General features: G+C 41.5%; 1 protein-coding gene across 1 annotated transcript in view; it reads left to right on the plus strand.

Moving 5' to 3' along the window:
- The window catches only part of FGD3 (FYVE, RhoGEF and PH domain containing 3), a 267848-nt gene extending 248751 nt beyond the window's left edge, over positions 1–19097 (plus strand). Inside the window, exons 18-19 of the mRNA XM_044300779.1 lie at positions 10031–10171; positions 18011–19097. Coding sequence (XP_044156714.1) covers positions 10031–10171; positions 18011–18235 — 366 coding nt within the window. The 3' untranslated portion in view covers positions 18236–19097. The remainder of the gene's footprint in view (positions 1–10030; positions 10172–18010) is intronic.
- The last annotated feature ends 468 nt before the right edge of the window (positions 19098–19565 follow it).

Raw genomic sequence — 19565 nt, forward strand, 5'->3', positions numbered from 1 at the left:
CATTATAATAATGAATGCCAAACCCGAGGAACCACCATGAGAAACATGTATTTGTGGCTGTATTTTCTGTCTTGTTTTGTTCGCCTTTATGGCTTAAAAATAATAGGTAGAAAAAATGACTGCAAAGGAAAAATGGAGGAGAAGCTCACAGGAGCCAATTATGGCTACAGGTGGTCAATTAGTTACTACCGACAGCGCCATTTGCACTGGTTTCTGTCAATCTCTCATTATGTGGCTTCACCTTCTAACTGGATTATTCTCACCTCCGATAACCTTCATGTTATTCTTTGCTGATGTAACAGAAAATCATTGCCCTGTGAGACGTGCCAAGGAAAGCCTTGACAGCTTTGACACCACTTCTTGGATATCTCAGGCTAGGTTCACATCTGACACAAAATTCGTTTTTTTTAAAAGGAGCAGAAAAATTGAATCGCTGGATCTCATATGATGTATATGGGCATATCTACCAAGGGTGGCAGGCCTATCAGCTGCTATGGGGCTCCAATAATTAAGGGGGGCCCATCTGTAGTACCCCAGACCTGGAGGCACTACAAATGTAAATAGTTTTGTATTATAATGTTATGTGTTTTATTGTATGCATGTGGCCGTTGTCTACGGTTAATTATATGGATGGCAAGGAACAGGGCTATCCTCCCTGTTCCTCCCCTCTTGGTAGGAGTGGGCTGGTCCTGCTTCCTGCCAGGGGAGGAGAGTTCCTGTTTAGAGACAGAGTGAAGAGGAAGCAAAAGCCAGAGCTCCTGCTCTTGTCAAAGATTCTCCAGAGATCTACTTATTCTCCTGCCTCAACTGAAGTCTTCAGATGTTAGACAGCAGAGTGAACTGCTGCATCCAGCATTAAAGACACTGCTGCAAGGTGAGGGATTACCGTCAAGACACCCATCACCCAGAACGTTACTAGGCCATTATGACCTAAGTACTTGCCTCCATCCAACCTGCCTCCATAATCCTTACTGGTGCCAGGGAGGATTTGTTACTGAATAGATATAATGTTCAATGTTGCACTAAGTAAAAATACTTTGTTACATTCAATTCTGGCCTCATTCTTCTATACTACATTTACACTGCACCAATCCGCAGGGAGCAATCGCCTAAAGGAGTACTTTGTGACACAAAACATCATTAGGGCCACTACCACTCCCATCCTCTGCACTGCCTCCTTCGGGACTCGCTGCACATTGTCTGTCAGACAAATATGCAGTTAGTGATGTATATAAACCAAGAAAGAATACATTTCTTTTTGCACAAATATGAGAAGCTTATGATTATGTTGGTTTTCCTAATGCACAGGGATAATGCACACAGTGATGTCACAATGGTGAAGTTATAGCTGTAATGTTCACAATGATGCCACTGTACAGCAATAAGGTTCACAGTAATATCACAATAGTATGATAATAGGCATGGTGATGTGCAGAAGTGAATCATGTTCAGTGACATCAATGGCTGGCCCTTTGATCAAAGGTCTGGTGAGCCAAGGTCTGTAGCAGAGTATCTCCTTCTCAGCGTCTTTTCCTGGTCACTAATGCAGTCTGGCAGAGTCTCTTCTACTAAACACTGCAGATAACTAGGGTCTCTAACTGCTCGAACTGTATATACAGCTTCTAGCTGAACTACAGACCAGCCTAACAAGCAACATCTTTTTAAATTTCAGTCTGCCGTAGAGTTGTAGAGAGCTTTAATAAAAGTCTATGGGAATGACTAAGCAGTTTTGCCAGACATAAACAAGTCTTCAGATGTAAACAAAAGTGCTAAACCAGACAGTCAAAAGGTCAGCGTGTCTGGTTTCTTCCCTCCAAAACTTTGCATAGTCCCTTATAATAACTGTGGAAGATTTTTAACTTGTCAGTGCATAGATAGAAAGTCCTAAAGTCTTTCAGTATTAGCTGGCTGTACATTAATCCTTTCCACAGTTCAATGCAGCTGGAGTGTAATAACAGTGCAAATGAACAGGATATATTACAATTAAGATATAAGATATAACCCTGTACTAAAGTAGAGAGTTGATGGCTTTGCATAGTAGCAATAGAGGCAAATGTCCAAAGTACTCTTGCTCCAAGGCACTTCACATACTCATCATAACGGAACAGATGCATCCTGATGTGCAAAATCAAAACAGATCTGCCCGATCTCATTACCGGAATTAACAACGCAAGTGTGAAAGTAGGCTTAGCTGACCATATGTGGCCATGGTCAGATGCCGCCCCCCCCCCCACCCCCACCCCCACCGCCTTCCGTGGCAACCAGTGGAAGAGGAGTTTGCATCGGTGCTGCTATGATTGCATCGGTGCTGCTATGACTGCCTGAATGCATAGAGGAAAAGTCAAAAATGTATTTAGGTTTCGAAAAACATGGCTGCTTACATCCACAAACAGCACCACACCTGTCCATGGGTTGTGCCTGGTATCGCAGCTCAGCTCAATTGAAATAAATAGGACTGAGACACATAATCCAAGGCAGGTGTTGTAGGGCAATGTATCTGGCTGAAGTCCACCATGACAAAATCAGCCAATTCAGTTGCAGATCACCATCCAGAAATACTGCCGATTTGCTGCAGATTTCACTCTCTGCATTGAAAAGGGTGGAATCTGCAGCACATAGTCACAAACATGAATTGACATGTTGTGGATTTAAATTCCCCACTACATTTCAAGTAATGTGCAGATTCCAGTCCGGACGTTCTCCGCAGAGTGTGAATGACATTTTCAGGGAGCGGTTGGCCATGTGTGGGCAGGCAAAGCCCACTTGCAGCAACCATTGATCGCAGTCAAAAAGGTAAACTCCTGTTCCACTGGTTGCCACGGAAGGCGGTGGGGGTGGGGGTGGGGGGGGGGGGGGTGGCGGCATCTGAGCATGGCCACATATGGTCAGCTAAGCCTACTTTCACACTTGTGTTGTTAATTCCGGTAATGAGATCGGGCAGATCTGTTTTGATTTTGCACATCAGGATGCATCTGTTCCGTTATGATGCTGTTGTGTTAAATCCAAATGGAAAAAGACGGATCTGTCACTAAATACATTGAAAGTCAGAGGGTGATGGATCCCAATTTTTTTTTAGGCTCCTAAAAAAAAAATGGATCCGTCACCATTGGCTTACATTGTTTTCAATGCCGGTTCATTTTATTTTTTCGTTTTTATGACCTGACACAAAACCACAGCTGGTAACGGTTTTGTGCCCGGTCACAATACGGAATGTTTCCCAGAATGCAAGACATCCTGAGGCATCCTGAACGGATATCTTTCCATTCAGCATGCACGAGGACTAAACGGATCTGCCGGATCTCAATACCGGAAAACAGCGACGCAAGAGTGAAAGTAGCCTAAGCCCATAGCTAAGGTTTGCCTGGCACTCAAGAGGTTAACCACACCATGGCACAGCACTGCATAATCCATACAAACCTGTCAGCAGGTGCCTACTGTTTTTTTTCTTTGTCTACAGCAGGCATCCTTAAACTGCGGCCCTCCAGCTGTTGTAAAACTACAACTCTCACAATGCCCTGCTGTAGGCTGATACCTGTAGGCTGTTCGGGTATGCTGGGAGTTGTAGTTTTGCAAAAGCTGGAGGGCCGCAGTTTAAGGATGCCTGGTCTACAGGGTATTAAGCCCAGCAGAAGGCAGTATCAATAGGTGACATTGCCCCCTCCCATTAGAGTTGGGGGGTCTCTTGGAATCCCATTTTAGAAACATTGTCCCATTAGTTTTGACATGACAATCAGCTCTTGCCACCAGGCTGCTGACACAATGCCGCTGTTCTACTGTAATTCTGAAATTATAATCTCGATGCGCTAATGACTTCTTGCAGGCATCAATCATTCCAATTCATCGCTTTTGTGGAATTATCTCAGCAGCTTGCACGGCATAAACTTTCTTTTATTTTATTTTTTGCAAACTTCATAAAGTCTTCTTGTAAGCAATACTTTTAAGTGCTCGCGGTGCAATGAAATCAGCAGCACCTCTCCCAAAGCTTCTTATTGTGAAGCTAAAAGATGTAAACTTCACTGCCGTGACTATAAAATGGAATGAAATCCTTACAGTGCCCTGGAGGCATTTCCTGGCGTACGAATTATGCTGATTTACATGAAATTAGCAATTGTTTTTTTTTTCGTTTTTTTCTTGGAGCGTTAAAAATGTAAACTGCAAGCCATTAGTACTTCTATAAGAAGAAGAAGGAGACGCCTGGTGCCGAACACAATGGCACACAGCCCATTAGCTGATTAAACTAGAGATCTCTATTGCCAGCGTCTGCTCCAAGGATGCAGTTATTCCCAAATCTTTCCCTAATCTATTTCATTTGCTGACCCCAGCCTTATAGATCACAGAATTGTATATTCCATTACTATGAGTGGGTGCAGGGCATCACATTCCCAGTGCCATCCTGCGAGGCCGTCGGCAGACACCTTCTCCACACACAGGAGGAAATGATCAATAAAAGGCTTGCAGGGCTGCAGGAAATCCAGTTCTCAGCATCTGCCCTACTTCAGGAGAACATAAAGGTGTAGGCCAAATACACTGGGTCCGATAGATGCATCTGATGTGTGTACGTATTTTTGCATTTAGATTTTATTGCTCCACTTTACAATCCTTTGAAAAGGATTAGAAAAAATGGTTCTGATCCCTTTTTACCCCCTCTATAATGTCCATCAGTGGTGAGGAGGTGATGAACTTATTCTCCTTCTACAAGTAAAAACACAACATATTTCTGCAGCCACCACTAGGGGGAGCTTAGTGCATACAGATTTTACAACTTCCATTGAGCTGAATGATAATTGTATACATTCCTATGTACTGAGCACCCCCTAGTGGCAGTTTTATAATATATTGTAAAGCAGAGGGGGGGGTATAGAGGATTTATCAGAATATTCCAGAATGAGCACCATATCCATAAAGCACCTGTTCCACTTTTTCTAACAAAGGTGTTAAAAGGTACTAAATGTGTCAGAAGTTTCACAGAGTGGGGAGTCCATATTAAGTTTGCTATGGAGCCCTATGATATCTGTGTACTCCCCTGATGTCTATAATATATATTATAATATAGAATATAATATAAAATATAATAATATAGACTATATGCCTTAATAAGGAATACAGCAAGGAACATCTCCTAAAGGGGGGAGACAACCCCTTTAAGGATATGTAAAGTATCCACACCTGTAGACACTAGAACATCATAAATAGCAATTTTTGTAAAAATCTGTGTTATAGCTTCATATTTTGTACAGTTTTAATTGTCTAGTTGTCCTTATTCCAAAGATATTTATAGCAGAGCATAATAGTGCTACTGATCATGACTGTAATGCAAAAATTACTTTGTGCATAACCCTAATGGTAAGTCTTTCCATTGCCATCTGGTGAGGTAAAGGTGTTATTACAGTCATAGTTGTATTCTTCTTCTGGAGAGCATCTGCATTTGGGTGGATTCCATGCACCTGCAATCTTTAATCTGCGAGGAGGGAGTACAGTTCCTATGTAATCATATGCACACCATATATTTACTTTTTTACTTTGGGCAATGGATTCTGCTTGCTAACCTTTTTCTACATTTTAAGCAATTTCTGTCTTTAAATTGTTTTCTGCATACAGTACCTAAAGGGTAATTTCATTTAATTTTTTTGAATGTGTAATGACAAAACTTTATTAGGGTTAGGGAAATATGTTCATTTTTATCAGAAAAATGATATGCAAAGTCTCTGCTAAAAAAACTGAACGCTGAAGACACTGGATAACAGTATGATACAGGGACAATCTTCTCAGCCTGCCTATGGTCTCCCTGCCCCGGCTCGGTCTCCTTAAATGTGTTATATAGCTTGCTAAAACTTATGTTACATGTTTCCCTGCAGACAGTTTATCTGCTGCCAGAACTGATCACTGGGGGGCGTAGCTGTGGTCAGTACTGACATTAAGTATATAGGAACATAGTACACTTACTGCTGATCGCTGAAGCCCTGCTACTATATCTGTCTTCCTAGTGCTAAACAGAGACAAGATGGGAAGGTAGAGTGGAGTGCTGGCATCAGATAAACTGGCTGCAGGGAAGCTCTATTACACATTGAGGGAGGCAGGGCTGAGATAAGGAGGCAGAGGAGGGAACAGGGAGACCAGAGGCAGATTGAGAAGCCTGTCTCTGCATCATACAGTTATCTCGGTAGAATGCTGAAGACAGATTAATTTATGTGACCTTTAGTTAAAGACCGCTGCTAAGGGGAGACTTTATAATGTAGTTTTTCTAATTAAAATAAATTAATAAAAATATTTCCCTAATAAAGTATATTATGAAAACAATTACGCTCCTTTTTCCGAATGGAGTAGGTTGGTAGGGGGACCTGCCATTCCACCTCATTCCAGTACTACTTTTTCCCCTAGCCTAGGGTAATCCCAGGTGTAGCTACTGTGGTCATTACTGGGGCAATGAATACAAGCAGAAATGCTCATTCTGTGTTAGGCTCAGGTTACACGGCGACATGTGTCGCACGACAATAAGTCATACGATATATAGGTTACAACTACACTGCAACATGTATTGTGCGACATTCATGTGGCAGTAACGTTGTGCTACATACTTTATAATGCTAGTCTATGGTGTCACACTGCAACATAACAGTCACGCAAAAATCCATCTTGGATGGGGTTTTTGCAACTGCCGTGTCACAGTATGTCGTAGTGCGACACCATAGACTAGCATTATAAAATATGTTGCGCAAAATTACTGCGACAAATAGTCGCACGACAAATGTTGTCATGTACCCCTAGCCTTAGAGAGCATGGGAATCTGGATGACCTGTTATGAGCCGGATCTCCTGTTATCCAATGTTGAGGCTGCGCAAAGGTGAGGAAAATCTTGTTTAGTTAGCGCCCAGATGGAAAGGATTTTTTTTGCTGTTTTATGTTAATTTTATTATGGATCCATGCAAGTGACAGTTTAACTTGTGTTGGAGGAAAAATAAACATTATTTCAGACTTTTTAACCCTTTCTACCCCAGGCCAGTTTTCACCCCCTGCCCAGGCCATTTTTTGCAAATCTGAAATATGTCACTTTACATGGTAATAACTTTTTTAGGACGTTAGAAGGCTTTGAATTTTAGAAGCAATTCTTAAAATTTACAAAACCCACTTTTTAAGGACCAGTTCAGGTCTGAAGTCACTTTGTGGGGCCTACATAGTGGAAACCCCCAATAAATGACCCCATTGTAGAAACTACACCCCTCAAGTTATTCAAAACTGATTTTACAAACTTTGTTAACCCTTTAGGTACTCCACAAAATTTCACTTTTTTGGCAGATTTTCCATTTTAATCCATTTTTTTATTTAACACATTGAGGGGTAACAGCCAAACAAAACTCAATATCTATTACCCTGATTCTGCGGTTTACAGAAACACCCCATATGTGGTAGTAAACTGCTGTATGGGCAAACAGCAGGGCGCAGAAGAAAAGAAGCACCATATGGTTTTTGGAAGGCAGATTTTGCTGGACTGGTTTTTAGACACCATGTCCCAATTGAAGCCCTACAGTAGAAACTCCCGAAAAGTGACCCCATTTTGGAAACTATGGGATACGGTGACAGTTTTATTGGTACTATTTTGGGGTACATATGATTGTTAATCGCTCTATATTATGTTTTTTGTGAGGGAAGGTAACCAAAAAATGGCTGTTTAGGCACCATTTTTAGTTTTAGTTTTTTACAAAATTCATCTGACAGGTTAGATCATGTGCTATTTTTATAGAGCAGGTTGTTATGGATGTGATGATATCGAATATGTCTACTTTTTTTGTTTGAGTTTTACATAATAAAGCATTTTTGAAAAAAAATTATGTTTTTGTGTCTCCATTTTCTGAATGCCATATTTTTTTTTATTTTTCTGCTAATCGTCCTGCGCAGGGGCTTGTTTTTTGCAGGAAGAGTTGATGTTTTTATTAGTACCATTTTTGGGTACATATGATTTTTTTTATCATTCATTATTGAACTTTATGGGTCAAGGTGACCCAAAAATTGGTTGTTTTGGCACAGTTTTTATTTATTTATTTTTAGAGTGTTCACCTGAGGGGTTAGGCCATGTGATATTTTTATAGAGCAGATCGTTACGGACGTAATATGTTTTCTTTTTATTTATTTATTTCACTTTAACACAATAATGGCATTTAAAAAAAAAAAGATGTTTTAGTATCTCCATATTTTGAGAGCTATATATATTTTTTTATATTTTGGGCAATTCTCTTATGTAGGGTCTCATTTTTTGCGGGATGAGATGACAGTTTTATTGGTACAATTTTTGGGGGCATATGCCATTTTGATCGCTTGGTGTTGCACTTTTTGTAATGTAAGGTGACAAAAATGTATTTATTTATTTTTTTACGGTGTTTATCAGATGTGGTGACTCATGTGATATATGTATAGAGCTGTTTATTACAGATGCGGCGATACCGGATATGTGTGTTCTTTTTTTTTTTTTTTTTTTTCTATTATTATAAAATCTGGGGAAAGGGGTGTTTTTTATATTTTTTTTTTACTTGAAACTTTTTTTTTTTTATTAAAAACACTTGTTTTGACTTTCTTTTTAAACTTTATTTCTGTCCCACTCTGGGAATTCAACTTTCTAGAGTCATACACTAACAGGTTACCTAGGAGACCGGGCCTGAGGCTGGATCTCCTCGGCACCGGTAGAAGGCAGGTCCCGATGCCGTGCAAGGCATTGGACAGCCTCTGCACGGCATCGGGCTGCCTTCTCACCCATCGAGTCCCCACCACAGTAGCGCGGGGACTCAATGGGCTCCCTCACCCGCCGCAAATGCTTTCTATGCCGCGGTCAGCACTGACCGCGGCATAGAAGGGGTTAATCTTCTGGCATCAGCTTTTACAGTGATGCCGGCGGATACAGCACGGGCCCGGCTATCAGGGTACGATCACTATAGCGTAATAGTGCGTCAAAATGCGGCAAGTCACCTGCCGCCATAATATACTATTATGTCATGTGTCGGGAAGGGGTTAACCTTCTGTCTTCAGTGAAGTCTGTCATTGCTGACCCATCACATGCACAGACCACAGATGATAGATAGATATTATGGTTCAAGCGAAGGCTACTTTCACACAAGCTTTTTCAATTCCGCTATTGAGATCCGTCACAAAACTGAACTGAAAGAAACAGAATGCACCAGAATGCATTCCGTTCTGTTTGGTTGCATCCCCATCGTGGACAGAATAATGCTGCAAGCAGCGTTTTTCTGTCCGCTATGTGGTGCGGAGCAAGACTGATCCGTCCTGACACACAATGTAAGTCAATGGGGACGGATCAGTTTTCTCTGACACAATAGAAAACTGATCCGTCCCCCATTGACTTTCAATGGTGTTCAGACGGATCCGTCATGGCTATAGAAGACATAACACAACCGGATCCGTTCATGACGGATGCATGCGGTTGTATTATTGTAACAGTAGCGTTTTTGCAGATCCATGACGAATCCGCAAAAAAACGCTAGTGTGAAAGTAGCCTAAAAAAGTGTGATTCAATACTCATTGTCATACGTCACATGTTGGATGACTAAAACTAGCAGCAGGCACCAGTGCCCGAAAAATGCCCTTCAAGTGATGGAAATGTTTCCAGTTAAGAGGTTACAGTAAAACTGCCGCTGCCAAGCTGCCCGTAAGACATTTACTATTGTTAAAAATTATTAAAAAGCGAATATCCCAATAAACGTATCCATTTCTACTTAGGTTTATTGCCTCTTTCCCAAACCGAGTTGTTTTATGGGGACTGTTATTTGTTATATTGATTATGTTGGGTTTATTCATAATCACGTAGTTACTTTGTAATGTTTCACGGTAAGCGCTGTTACTTTATTGCTGCCTGTTCTCTTATAATTAACTATCTCCCTTGATTTAATCATTCATTGAGGGTGCTTAAACCGGATCAATGTAGCACATTAACAGCATTATGAAATTGGTAGAAGATTGAATTTATACTCTTGATATTCATTACATTGTCAAATGGGTCATTTTTTAAATTTTCATTTTCTTATAGAAACAACTGTCCTCGCCGCCAGAAAGCAGTATGATTAGCAGCAGCCTTCTATTCCTGGAGAAAGGGAAGACATGGCACAAAATGTGGGCATATGTCCCGAAAAGTGAACCTCTTGTTCTGTATCTTCAGGTTTGCAGTCAGGTAACGTCCCTTCATTTATTTCATTAGTCATCTCTATAGTATAGTGGAAATCTGATACAGTTCTGCCCCTAGAGGTCGATCATGAGCACTGCAGATACAAGGTGCTTCTTCATCTGTCTTGATATAGTGGTTGGGCTTCATTTTTCTGATAGAGAAATCCAAATCTGCAATAGGGCCCTAGGAGGACATTCTAAAATTCCACTCATCTTTAGCCATCAGTTTATACGTTGTACCCAATAATAAAACTGTTTGCCGTAAGCTACTAATTCCCTTTCAGGGGTTGTCCGGCTTCAGGAAGAAATCTGACAACCCCTTCAAGTGGCATTTGAAGGCAGCTAGGAGTTTGATAAAAAAATTGAGCTATAATGAGTGTTTATGTGGTCAGGAGATCAGAGAGAAGAACTACACATGAGCCATCAGATGACGGGATTCAAAGAAAGCAGATGTTTAACCCCTGTATCTCCATTTTTAAGACCAATTAAAAAAATGACTTTTATCACAAAATGAGTAAAATGCAATCATAAAAAAGGTGTGTATGGCCTTTAAGCCACTCGGATACTATTGCCACCAATTTTTGTAGTGCTGGAGAACCCTTTTAATCGGAACATACTTTTGGAAATTATTAGATAAAAACAAAATGATGTTAAAGGATATAACTGATTGACTTCAGATTTGCCGTGGTGGGTTTTAGTTTGGCAAATCCACAGCGCTGTACAGTACCAGCACAGTGGATGAGATTTTACAAAAAAGGGCAGAGTAAATTGACCTGCAGTTCAGTATTGAAATCTGCCGCCTGTCAATTTATGCTGCGGATTTCACCTTTTGCAAAGGCCAGTGTGAAGTCCGCTGGTTTTTCCATTGGAAAATGACATGTAGTATACGCAGATTTTTTTTGCGTTTTTTGTTGCACATGTGGACTTAAGGTGGATTTACACGGTCCGAATATCGGGAACAAGCAGGACTATGTGCGCTCGTTCCCAATAATCTGTCTAAAGGTTCTGCAGACACTTAAATCATCGTTCCTGGGCAGCAGATCGTGCTGTCTAAACAGTGATCCTCTGCCCAGGAGCAATGATTATGTATGGAAAGAGAGATGGCCGCAGCGATCGCTCATTTAACGAGCAGCCGATTGTCCGCAACGAACACTCCCTTCCCGACAATCGGCTTCTCCTCTTCTCCTCGGTGCGTCTACATGCACCTTTGGCCACAGGGTGGACATTCAATTTAAATCTGGACAGTTTTTTTTTACTACGTGTTTTAGTCTACCTATTGTTTTAAATAATTGTCCAGTTAGGAAATAGCACTGAAATATGTGGGTTCCAAAGGATTTGTGATCTCCATAGGATCTTGTTTTCCTAAGGAGGAGTTTCCTGATGAGTTTTAGAAGAGATGTGGTTTTGGCAAAAGGATTTGATGAGAGACATTGAAGAGCATCTGTCAGCAGTTCTGTACCTATGACACTGGCTGACCTGTTGCATGTGCGCTTGGCAGCTGAAGGTCCCATGTTCATATGTGTCCGCATTGCTGAGAGAAAGGAAATTTTAATATATGCAAATGGACTTCTAGGAGCATCGGGGGCGTTGTCGTTACACCTAGAGGCTCTGCTCTCTCTGCAACTGCCACACCCTCTACACTTTGATTGACAGGGCCAAGAGTGATGACGTTTACCCTGTCTGGCCCAGTCAGTAAAAGTGCAGAGGGCGCAGCAGTTGCAGAGAGAGCAGAGGCTCTAGGTGTAATGGTAACGCCCCCGTTGCTCCTAGAGGTTCATTTGCATATATTAAAACATCATTTTTCTCAGCAATGTGGACACATATGAACATGGGACCAACACAAATGTCTTCAGCTTCCAACCACACATGTAACAGGTCAGTCGGTGTCATAGGTACAAACTGCTGACAGATGCCCTTTAATCAGTATGCACAATAAGAAGAATGTATCAGTATATAGAGCGTAACACCAGTTTTCTGATAAATGTGCCCTTAATCAGGCTCAGACTGGCCCACAGGGGGTACAGGTGAATCCCCCGATGGGCCCCTGAGTAAGGTGGGCCCCTAGTCTCCCACCCCCTACACAAGTGGCACATAACACATTAGACTTACTGCACTACATACATATATGCAATGTACAGAACCTCAACCAGCCTATGTTCATATAAAAAACTTGTTAAATTATTTATTATATTTGAATGTATCCGTACGGTGGGCCCCCAAAATAAATTTTACTGGTGGCCCCTAGGTACCCCAGTCCGACACTGCCCTTAATAATACTTCGAGTTGTGACCAGAGTTTGCCACCATTATGGGTAGGTTTCTGCTACTTTGTATGATTGAATATATATTAATTGGTGTATCCCTTAGGCCTCATGCACACAAACGTATTTTCTTTTATTGCCCGTTGCGTTTTTATTTATTTTTTGCGGACCATATACAGAACCATTTATTTTAAATGGATCCGCAAAAAAACTGAAGTTACTCCGTGTGCATTCGATTTCCGTATGTCCGTATTGCCGTTCCGCAAAAAAATAGAACGTGTCCTATTAGGCCTCTTTCACACGAGCGTAGAGGATTGGCTCAGGATGCGTTCAGGGTGCGTTCAGTGAAACTCGCACCATTTTGCAAGCAAGTTCAGTCAGTTTTGTCTGCGATTGTGTTCAGTTTCCGCGCGGGTGCAATGCGTTTTTCATGCACGTGATAAACTGAAGGTTTACAAACAACATCTCTTAGCAACCATCAGTGGAAATCGCACTGCATCCGCACTTGCTTCCGGATGCAATGCGTTTTTCACTGAAGCCCCATTCACGTCTATGGGGCCAGGGCTGCGTGAAAAACTCAGAATATAGAACATGCTGCATTTTTCACGCAACACAGATTTGATGCATGAAAAAAAATGCTCATGTACACAGACCCATTGAAATGAATGGGTCAGGATTCGGTGCGGGTGCTATGCGTTCACATCATGCATTGCACCCGCGAGGAAAACTCGCTCGTGTTAATTACATTACGGATAAGGATAGTACTGTTCTATTAGGGGCCAGCTGTTCCGTTTTGCAAAATACAGAATGCACACGGACGTCATCCGTATTTTTTGTGTATCCGTTTTTTGCAGACCGCGAAATACATACGGTCGTGTGCATAAGGCCTTAGTCTGTTCATCCATTTTCAAGTACTGACTCTGAAATCTATACTTTATCTGCAGTTCTTTAGAGGGCAGAGAACAGATTTTGGTTTTACAGTTTTCCTTACTGTACACTCCTCCATTCATTTATCCTTAAAAGCATAAAATGTGTAAAAAAAAAACAACTCAAGTATTCCGACCCATCTGGTGTTTCATTGTGTAGCAAAATAAATATTATATCTTGAAAATATAGAAGTTTAATGACTTTACCCCTAACCTGCATAACATAATATTCTCTCCAGCGCTCGGCAGTCATAAAGTTTATGTCCCTCAGAACATTAGAGCGAGATGCAGCGTACAAATAATTTCCGCGCGTTTCAGCCCTTCTTTTTTTGTATTCTTCCCAAGGTGATCGTACAAATTTTACTCCAGACGATTTGAGAATAAAACATATCACTTGTTCTAATGCAGCTTCCATGAAGTAGGAACAGAGGCGCACTATATACATACATGGGTATCTTTAGTCTTCAAACCAGTTGGATCAAGTTACATATAAAGATATATACTCTAGAATGTAAGGCTGTTGCTTTCACCATCTGATTTACTCAATGAGTTTACAAAGGGTCCGGAAAGCTTGCTAGACTGTAAAAATATTGCAGGTTGTGAAAATCAGATTTCTGGAGATGGAACATAGATATAGGGATTTTTGGAGTCTGGTCTCCCTTTACAGAGGTTTTCCATGTTTCTGATATTGATGACCTATTCTCAGGAGTTAATTATGAGTTCACCAAAGACACAATGTGATAAGGTCCACCAAAAGCACATAGATGTGACATCTAGGAAAAGCAAAACAGTACATGTCCTAAAACAAATATCAGATGAGAGGTGTCCGATCCAAATCTCCTCAACTGTGTCCCATTAGTCAAAAACTAGCTATTAAAGCTGCCAGCTTCCCTTTCGAACAGTACTGGAAAATATCAAATTGAATGTAAAGTGTAGTATAGTGATTTCTTCAGTGCTTAATTTCGGGAAATAAGAGATTGCACAGAGAGAAGTACAATTGTAAACCATTTAAAAAAAAGTATGAATACCATGCAGCAGAATAAAATTTTGGTGAGGGCACAGAACTAAGCCATCATTGCCACAACTAAGTGGTACAGCAGCAACTGCACTGACAGTAACTTGTCGAAGTTTTCTCATGGCCACAAATTCCGTAATGGATGTATCATGATGGAGCGGAGGACAAAAAGGAGTCTGAGCAGGAGAAAAAGGAACTGATCATGATGACAAGGACACTATACTGCTTGGGGATGCTGGCTGGCTTGCACAAAGACCAGGAGACTTTTTCTGATTTGGAATGCTGATCAGTTCTATTTTCCTACATGATCTGGTGTTGCCACCTCATGTGCTGCAATAAAGCCCTGGTACCTATGTTTGCGTTTGAACAACTGTAGCTTATTTTAATCCTACAGATCTTGCACACAGTTGTGGTTTTGTGTGCTGTTCTTATGGGGAACAAACCGCCATATGGGAGTTTCTCGTACCGAGCTTGGCTTAGTTCTGGCACGTTTTAAGCCTCATAGTTCTCACCATCCCTGCCACCTTTATCAGACTGTGATATGTAGAAACTTGTGGTTTTTACCCAAAAAAAGTTGGTTGTCTATTCATATACAGAAAAACTGAGTTTTTTTTTTTCTTGCACAGGGTTTGGTAAAGCAGAAATAGCTGCCATACATCAGCTGTATTAAGCACACAACTGGGTGACTGGACTGCCGCTCCAATGCTTTCCCTAAAGCTTTTCCTGGTGAAATTCCCTGAAATCTACCCAAATATATCTCCCTATTCTCTCTTACTGGCTTGTGTCTGCAATTGTTTGTTGCCAGACACTGCCACACGAAAAATCCTTCCAGGTCACAAGGATACTGTGGGTGGGGGTGCTATGCATATAGACTGTGAGTGGAGGAGCTCAGTTTTGAGGGAAGGGAGGGTTGGGGTACACGTATGTCTTGGGCTCATGCCCCTGATGCTTTAAGACCCTAGAAACACCCCCGGTGGGAATTTTATGGGATCCCTTGTCTTCACCCTTATCTCCTGCAAGGAGGTACAGACTCTGGTGCAGGAGATCTACATGTCACAGTTCCCAGGATTGTCACCATGTACTGTATACTGTGGGTGGAGGAGCTATGCATATACTGTATACTGTGGGTGGAGGAGCTGTGCAGATAATGTATACTGTGGGTGGAGGAGCTGTGCAGATACTGTAGGTGGAGGAGCTGTGCATTTACTGTATACTATGGGTAGAGGAGCTGTGCATATACTGTGGGTGGAGGAGCTATGCATATACTGTATACTGTGGGTGGAGGAGCTGTGCAGATACTGTATACTGTGGGTGGAGGAGCTGTGCAGATACTGTATACTGTGGGTAGAGGAGCTGTGCATATACTGTATACTGTGGGTGAAGGAGCTGTGCATATACTGTGGGTGGGGAAGCTGTGCATATAGACTGTGAGTGGAGGAGCTCAGCAGTGATGGCCAGTTCACCGGGTTTGCCCGCGAACACATGCGGGCTGCCATTTTCACTCACAAGTCCTGCGATGCACAGGTAAGCCCTTACATGTGCCTGTGCCGCGAGCCGGTCTGAAACAAATGCGGTCACCGGGAGCAGGCAGTTCCGAGAACAGCCGCCGGGGGCCTTCATTAGGCTGTTCTCGGAACTGCCTGCTCCCGGTGACTGCATTTGTTTCAGACCGGCTCGCGGCACAGATAAGGGCTTACCTGTGCATCGCCGGACTTGTGAGTTAAGATTGCTGCCCGCATGTGTTCTCGGGCGAACTGGCCAGTTTTGAGGAGGGGTAAACATATGCCTTGGGCCCTGATGTTTTAAGATCCTAGCAACACCCCTGGTGTACATTTTAAGGTTACCTGTTCTTCACCCTTATCTCCTGCAAGGAGGTACGGACTTTGGTGCAGAATGATCCCCATGTCACGGTTCCCAGAATAGCCACCTGTTGAGAGCCTGACATGGCAGTGAGGAGCAAGACCAGATGTGGATAGTGGTACATGATTGTGGAGCTAGAACAGGGAAGTGGCATGTGGGACAGTTCTGTGGTAACAGGACAGGAACATGGTCACAGGGCAGATGCGGAGGAAAATGGAGATCAGCAACAGTCCAGGTGCCAAGAACATGGAGGCCAGGGACTGGATCTAGGTGGAACAATGACCAGGAGCCAACCTCAGGCAGAACAGGAGCAGCAACCAGGAGCACATCTTGTACCAAACAGGGGGTATCAGGATCTGTGACCAAGAACAGGTCTTGCAATGCATTCCAAATTATTATTATATTTTTCTCAGATTTTCCTAAATGGTCGATGCAAATGACAGCCAGTATAGTAATAAGTAATCAACCCTTAGAGTATAAAACAAATTTTATTGAACAAACCGCCCAATTATATTTTTTCACAAATTAAAAAACTCAAAATGCATGTTCCAAATTATTATGCACAACAGAGTTTCAAAACATTTTATAGGTTGTAAAGAACGGATAATGTTCATTAGTTGAATTTACAGCATTAAGAGGTCACATTTACTGAAATCAAAAGCTATTTTGATCAAAAACATCTTAACAGGCCAAGTTCCATAACACAGGAGCACCCCTTTGATATCACCTTGACAATTCTTGCATCTATTAAACTTGTGCTTTTTTGGAGATTTAAGCTTGAATTTCTTTGCAGGATGTCAAAATAGCCTCCCAGAGCTGCTGCTTTGATGTGAACTGCCTCCCACCCTCATACATATTTTGCTTGAGGATACTCCAAAGGTTCTCAATAGGGTTAAGGTCAGGGGAAGATAGTGGCCACACCATGAGTTTGTCTCATTTTATGCCCATAGCAGCCAATGAGTCCTGATGCACTGACACTAATTATATCAGCTGCTCAATATTAAGAAAATCTTGAAAACATGACCTATAGGTGGGCCCTGAGGACTGGAGTTGAGGAACCCTGGTATATAGCATATCCTAATCTATGACTAACTAAAAGTTGTAGGATCCACTGGAAAGATGTTATCCATAATAATCTCATAGTCTTATTCTTGTAAACCATTTTCTGGTTCAGCAAACTTGAATTATTTGGTTTCAGTCCAACCTTGTGCTGTAATACAATTTGTAGATGGTATCTAATAATGTTCCTCATATTGTGATAAACGTATCAACAGCAAATCAGCAGTCAAACATGGGACAGTTGAGAGTCTCCATAGCGGTAGAATCTAATATTTTGGAACAAAGAGTCTCACTAGTTAGATTCTACTGATATTGTGGTTTCAACATCTGCGTGTAAGGATGTTCTTGACTGTGAGAGTAAACCATAGGTGGAGGTGTCTCAGATAAGCAAAGCAATGGTGAAGTCCACATTTATTATTTATATTGTTTGTGTAGCACAAACGTATTCCCCAGTGCTCAATTCATATCCTTCATGGGGCTCACAACCTATTTTCACTGCCTGAGACACATCTCCAATGGAGTCAATTTCATAGGAAGCCAGTTGTATAAATTAGTTATGACCATCCTTATCAACACTAGATATCAATGTTGCTTTAATTTGAGCTCACATGATCTAATTTTGTCTTCTTCTGGATTAACACATATAGAAATGATGACAACTTGGTGTTGATTAGTACAAATTAATAGGAACTGTATCTAAGCCTATGTCTACATGTTTTCTTGTAGGATGCACGAAATCAGCGAGCGATACCACTACTAGGCTATGAAGTCAGCTTACCAAGTGCCAGTGACAAAGTGGACTTAAAGCACGCATTTAAATTAACCCAGTCCCAGCAAACGTTATTTTTTGGTGCCGAGGATGAAGATTTGCTTGTGAAGTGGATGGGAGTTCTAGTCAGAGCATCAAGGGGAGAGACCGCAAGCGATACAGACTATCCTGGGAACACCTAATGGTCACTGTTCATAAACTTTTACGGTTCTTTGGCAAAAACCAGAAGTTCTGAGTATTGACCCTTTTGACAGCAAAGTAACTTCCTGACTTTATTGTGTCTACGTATTAACATCCGTGGTGTTCCCCTTTGTACGTTTCATATTTGTACCAGTGTACAATGAGTGTTTTACTCCTTCAGGCACACTGATCAAACGACAGATGTCATGAGGTTGCAGACACAGCACAATGTTTTTCAGTCTACTGTTTTGTATATGTGTATTTAAGAAGAAAATCATCCAAAATAATATTTAGTGCAAATTGTATATGTGAAAATAGTTTAATTATTGTTGCCCTTTAAATATCCAGAGCTAAAAGATCGAATAACAGGTAAACATACAAAATAACCAAGGCCTTGCCAGAGCAATTTTGGAACTAAACACAAGGATGTGGCTGGCCACGTACCGTTCCTATACCTGGATCCTCCTGGCATCCACGAATGATACCTTTTCTTTGTCGTAAATGTCCAATATTCTGATTGTGTATGCTCATCTGACACGCCATGTAACAATAGGTATGGGGAGGGATAGTCTCGAAGTGTTGTCTGTATGTGAAGCTTTAACAGGCTATAGAAGGACTTTCCTCCATCCCCCGCACATGAAGAAGTCCCTGACCAAGCACCTTCTGCACGTTTAAATAGCTGTAAACCCATTTTTATAACGTGCGTTTTGAAATGTCAATTTTAGCACTGCTGGGAACATGCGTTTTTTTTAACCGTAATTTCTGGTTAATCTTGTGTTTCTATTTATGATTTGTAAATAATGTTCTATACATATTTTCAGACATTTTAAAAAGAAAATAAGCTAATAAAAAGTTTAGCACAGAGTGACTCGGGATGTGTTTTTCAGTTCTTATTTATGTGATGTAAGGCTCTGTTCACACTACGTTTGAAGCTGATGTATAAGCTGGAGGTCTCCTTCTGTGGACACAACATATGCCATCAGGACAATGGGAATCCTCTACAGGTACATGGTATACAGTTGCATACAGTGCTATATCCTGCAGTGTAAATGGCGGGATATTTTCCCACTATACAAACACTGAAGACGTGGTGTGAGCAGAGCATAAAGCTATTCTGGATTTTGTTTAATGCTTACGGTAATGATGAAATCATTGAAGGGGTTGTCCAGTTTCATGAGGAAACCGGACAACTCATGGGATGGACCTGTAATAAAGAATAGATGATTACTTACCTGACAGATCCCATGGTGTCGCTCTGGTTCTCCAGGCAGGGCTATGTTTTCCTGGATGTAGCAGTGATGTCACATCAGCGACATGTAACCACTGCAGCCA

Source organism: Bufo gargarizans, chromosome 7 (assembly GCF_014858855.1).
Source record: "Bufo gargarizans isolate SCDJY-AF-19 chromosome 7, ASM1485885v1, whole genome shotgun sequence".
Classification (NCBI taxonomy): Eukaryota; Metazoa; Chordata; class Amphibia; order Anura; family Bufonidae; genus Bufo; species Bufo gargarizans.